At 37.8% G+C, this 5,270-nt stretch overlaps 1 protein-coding gene across 1 annotated transcript; it reads left to right on the top strand.

The window, feature by feature from the left end:
* Positions 1–3,090: 3,090 nt before the first annotated feature.
* Positions 3,091–4,396, top strand: LOC110444793 (CD63 antigen-like). The gene is made up of 2 exons (XM_021489153.1): positions 3,091–3,195; positions 4,115–4,396. Exons 1-2 carry the CDS (start codon positions 3,130–3,132, stop codon positions 4,379–4,381), a joined length of 333 nt encoding a protein of 110 aa, XP_021344828.1. The 5' UTR covers positions 3,091–3,129; the 3' UTR covers positions 4,382–4,396.
* The last annotated feature ends 874 nt before the right edge of the window (positions 4,397–5,270 follow it).

The following is a 5,270-nucleotide window of genomic DNA, read 5'->3' as shown; positions in this document are numbered from 1 at the left end:
TCCAACCTTTGAATTGGAAGAGTTCAAATGTGTCTTCAGGGATGTATGAGGTAATGAAACAACTCTGCTCTGGCTTTGCCCTGAGTGCACAATTATCTCGCTTTGTATTGAAAATAAATACTCTACTGACCATTTAAATCTCAACATACAATGTACATGTACAATTCCCTAGTACTTTAGTCATCTCGGAAAAGATAAAATCATTTACTCCGTAATGTCGTGTGTTTCTAAATAAGTAAGTTGCACATGACAATGACGTGCGCTAGAAATCATTCTCACGTGGTCAAGATATGACGCTTCCGCGTCAATATTTGTGATGTTGCTATGTTCCCGGGCTAAATCAGGCAGACAAACTACACGAACTCGGGTATAATATAGTTTACCTGTAAAGGGCGGGTGTGACCATGTGTGTATTGATGTATAATGCGTATAGCTTATTGACCGGAAGTCGGTGAGGAGAGACGAAGGAATGGAAGAACAATACCATGGTTGTAAAACGAAAATTATCAATATATAACGTAGATAAAATCAATAGAATTTTATACCCGGACACAATGGTAAATCCTCATATTAATCATTCAATGTTTACTAAGAGTAACACGCGCATCCCATTAAGATCTTGTTATATCTTCCTTCCTTAATACTTCTCAAAAGTAATTTAATGGACGGATGAACGAATGAATGAGTAAATAAACGAAGAATGAATGAATGAAATTAAAATGAGCTAAGTAAATTTTATTTCAATTAAATATTTTTTTACCCAAACTGGGAATCATATCAAAGGAAAATAACTACAATGTACTTTAGTAGCATTTTATTAAATTTTGATTTCTCAAAAATCCATGATCCCATACAGTTCTAATACTACATGTACATAGGTTAATCGATTTCATAACATTATTGATACCGAAGTTTTCGTTAGATCAAGCCTACAGAAAAACTCAGAGGCATGATAACTCAGACTACAAGATGCTTGTTTGGACCTATCTCTAGGGATGAGGACAATCATAAGAATGTTATCATGGGAGAAGGAAGGGAATATCTAAACGGAACACTGACAATATGCCCATAATGTGGAGGTATCACGCAGGTAGCTAGGTGACTTATGTCCCGTAGTAGGCGCTTGATAAGGCAGGTCCAGTGCGATTTCCATATATAAAATGCATTTATTCCCATACCGATGTCAAAATGTATTGGAAACTATTTTTCCGGAAAGGTTATAGCTTCTTGCGTCCAGGGACTTTCATGAGAAATAATAAAAGACGAAATTAACAAAACATAATCAACAATAGTTTTTTGAGTGTAAACAGTCAGCGGGGCTAGACCGGGATTCGAACCATGTACTTCATAATGTTGTACTAGCGCTCTTACCGACTGTGATACCTGGTCAACGAAAGTCTGATGGCACAACTGTGGTACTATTATAGCCAAACGGAAGTCACAGGGAGGTAGCTGTATATAGGAAAAAGAACAGTGCAGTGGGATTAGGGTCCTGAATTGATTCGAGGCCAATGTGGGGCAGTCGCTATGTACTGGCCGTAGATCGGTGGGTTTTCTCCAGGAACTCCGGCTTTCCTCCACCACCTAGAGGCTTCAGTACAGAGTATCAATAGCATACATAATGGAGATGAGGAATAAGTATTTTACTTCCGGTTTTATTTACTGGAATATTCTTAAATTGATTCATAATACATGCAACTGAAATCTCTTGATTTCTGTTATCCATATGCATCGCTCAGTTAAATCTACTCCAAATATCCCGTTGTAACAGGAAGAGATCTAGAGTTGTGTGCTTCCACCGTGCTCCCAGGCTTCTTATTTAGTCGGACGCTCTGCCACTGGGCTAAAGGGAAATTCCCTCTAGTGCGAAGACCGAAAACGTATGTTAAAATTATATTATGCCACATCGTCAAGCTAACCATGCATGAAGCCCTGATTACAAGTGATTGCTTCAATACATTGTAGGTAGTGAAACTATTTTATGTGTAGTTTATATCGGTTGTGTACTCCACGTTACCTCTGCATAATAGAACTTTGTGAATTATTTACTAAATAGTCTACAGGGAAATTATTCCTTCTTAGTGTAATAGATGTGTTTGATTGAATGCCTCCACAACCACTGGCTGTAGCACAATAAAGTCGGTATCAGTTCACCCCACTTCCAGCACACATACACACCTGCACGCATATATAACAGGGGTCGCGCGGGATCAAAACATTGTGCTTGCTGTAGCATTGTATGTAGGCAGGAGTCGAGCGCGGGACCCCAACACATTGTGCTTGCTGTAGCATTATAAAATCGGCATTAAATACGTGCTATTACAAGGAGGCAAATGAACAGAAAAACCCGCTTCCAGCTCACATACACAGATGACCTTCGGTTGTGGTACAGTGCATAAGGAATTTAAGACTGGGTTGGGTAATTATAGAATTAACCTATTTTTGGAATACAGAGTCATTCGACGTATGGGCAGCACTTCCTGGTCTTGAAATACAAACTCTTCTTACATGACGCCATACACTAACTCAAATGGGGCCTCCTATGGGTTTTCACTTCTTACAGCCGAATGGTATTATTAACTGGACAAACTTGACTTTAAAAAAGAATTTCGTAAATTAATTTACACTAAAATAAAAAATATTGTGTGAAGTTTTTTGTTCTGTAATATGAGCACTAATGTTTTGTCAAGATGGGATATACATGTACTTACGAAATCAAATAGATGCGACATAACAGTTTTACACTGCTATTGTAAAATATACTTTTGTCCTGTTTTTATCAGAAGGTAAAATAGTGAACATTTGTCCTCAGGAGGACAAAAAAAATATTGTAAAGCGGTTCATCAAACTGAATTTATCTTGAAGTAATCTTGCATATTTTGCCGTCATATATGCCATAGTTACCTCCCTTGATTTTTTGGGGGGTGATTTTGCATATATATCCGATCAAAGCTGTCATACTTTTATGATTATACAGTCGATAACGTACTTTTTAAAAAGTTGAAGCTGTGGGACGTATGGCCAAATTAATTCTTTTGTTAACATAACAGCTCATTCTTGTTTTTTTTTTATCTGATCTGTTTCCAGATTTCCTCATATTGACCAAGTGTACAGAAACCGGAAGTCATCATGGGTCTCGAGTGTTCTGGAAAGGTTGGGATGCTGTTCCTTATCGTCATCAACATAATCTTTATGGTAAGTATCGACCCTTGAACTCAGGAACTATTACTGACCTTTAGCTTAGAAAACTACTGCCTTTGACCTTTGACATTAACAACTTTGACCTTTGATATTCTCCATCTTTGCCGCTTTGATAAGTGTCATCAGAGGCATTTGCTAAGAACCGTTATTGTCGTTTGGAAAGTAAAAACATTGGCCTTTGATAAATTAAAATCCTTGATTTTGGTAATGAACAACATTTACCTTCGGAAAGTGACAACCTTGAACTTTGAAACGTACCAAAGTCCCTAAATCAGTAGCTGTCTTTCCCTGCTTAAGATTTAGCGTTTAAGATAGGATGAAATACCATACTGGATGCCTTCGTATTTTAATCGGATAGCACTATAAAGTCAGAACCAGATTCTCGTTTTTTCACAAGGAGGCAAATGCACCAACCTATCGCCTGCAGAACTAATCTACAGATGTGTGATCATGACCTCCTCTATAAATAGAACATTATCCCTATAAAACCAACCCAAAGCTCATTTTCTAGCTTTTTACTACTTTGCCAAATGCCATTCGCAATGGATTTTATCCCGACATGACCTCTATGTAACGTACATGTACGTGTACTTTGTACGTCCAAGAACAGTCTTGAATCAGAATATGAATGAAAAATATGTATATATTACAATATGTCCCTCTTAAGTTATTTTCGACTGGTTTCTAAGAAAAGTGTTTCTTTTATTGACAAAGGCAATTTCTTCGCCAGCCTGAAATCTTGTGGACATTGTTAATTTGAGAATATTTACAATTAAGAAAGTTATACATAATACTTGATTTCATTACACTAAGACGTTTATTGTTTTACAAGCATTGACAACCTCTAAATTGTCCAAACGATTAGTATTGAATGGCCTTGACCTTCATATTAGACTCTGTTTCGTTTTTGTAGTTGCTTGGCCTCGGTTTGATGATTCCCGGAATCCTTGTCCAGGTGGACGTTGACATTGTTAATGACAAGGTCATGCCCCTCCTCAACCAGGTGACCTTAGGCGGTCTGACCTTTGGAAATGCTGCAAATGGCCTCTCGTTGACATTGATCATACTCGGAGCTTTTATTCTATTGGTGGCAGGTTTGGGCGCGTTCGGAGCTTGCTGCAAAAACAGATGCATGCTTGTTGTGGTAAGTGTGAAACGATGCTACGTTTATTATTATTAGTTGTTATACCTTGTGTGATGGCGTAAGCGGACGCCCGATGGACAGAAACGTTATCTGGTGGTCGAAAATCATCCTTGTTGCCATTCGAGGCTCTTATGAACGGCGTTGGAGCAGATAAAAAGGCATAATGACCGCACCTTAACCATAAGAATGCAAAACAATTATCATCTAATGTGACGGACACCACTGTACGGGTTACGGACAGGAAACGCATGAGAACGGAGTCAAACGGATTGGAAATTTTGCAACACTATCCAGCAAGGTGTCACTGCTGCTTAAGATAACATTTCCCCATATCTGTAATATCTGAACGGATTTTCACGCTGTCCGTCCGTCCGCTCGGACGTTATGTTGTCCGGAGCATAGTTTACACATCGTAAGCTTTGTTGTCTACAGTCGCCCTTTTTGTGTGTGTGCAGTACCTCTTGCAATGACATGATGCCTCGTACTGAATTTTTGCGCTGCATGATATACAGAGTTACAGCCCTTCGTGATTGGTTTATTAAAATATCTGCCCACATGTGTGGAACATAACTAGTATAACTTTTTCTATTCTGAATTAATGACAACTTCGTAAAATTTGTCCGTTTTATCAAGGTATCATTTGTGTTGACGTTTTGCCCAGATGTGTAGAACATAACTAGTTATCCTTTTTATATTGTGAATAAATGACAACTTAGTTGAATTTGTCAGTTTTAGCAAGGTATCATTTGTGTTATCACGTTAGATAAATAAGTTCCTTTAAAACATGTTTTGAAGAAGGTGTCGTTTTTAATTTTATTTATTTTCCCCATATGAATTAAAGACGTTTAAAATGCTTGACTTTGAAGAACAGTAATGCTGACAAACAACCATACATTTCATGTTATATAAAAAAAAATATGGAATA

The sequence above is a fragment of the Mizuhopecten yessoensis genome, unplaced genomic scaffold (genome assembly GCF_002113885.1).
Source record: "Mizuhopecten yessoensis strain PY_sf001 unplaced genomic scaffold, ASM211388v2 hete_36175020, whole genome shotgun sequence".
NCBI classification, from domain to species: domain Eukaryota; kingdom Metazoa; phylum Mollusca; class Bivalvia; order Pectinida; family Pectinidae; genus Mizuhopecten; species Mizuhopecten yessoensis.
This window is presented reverse-complemented; position numbering and strand designations above follow the sequence as displayed.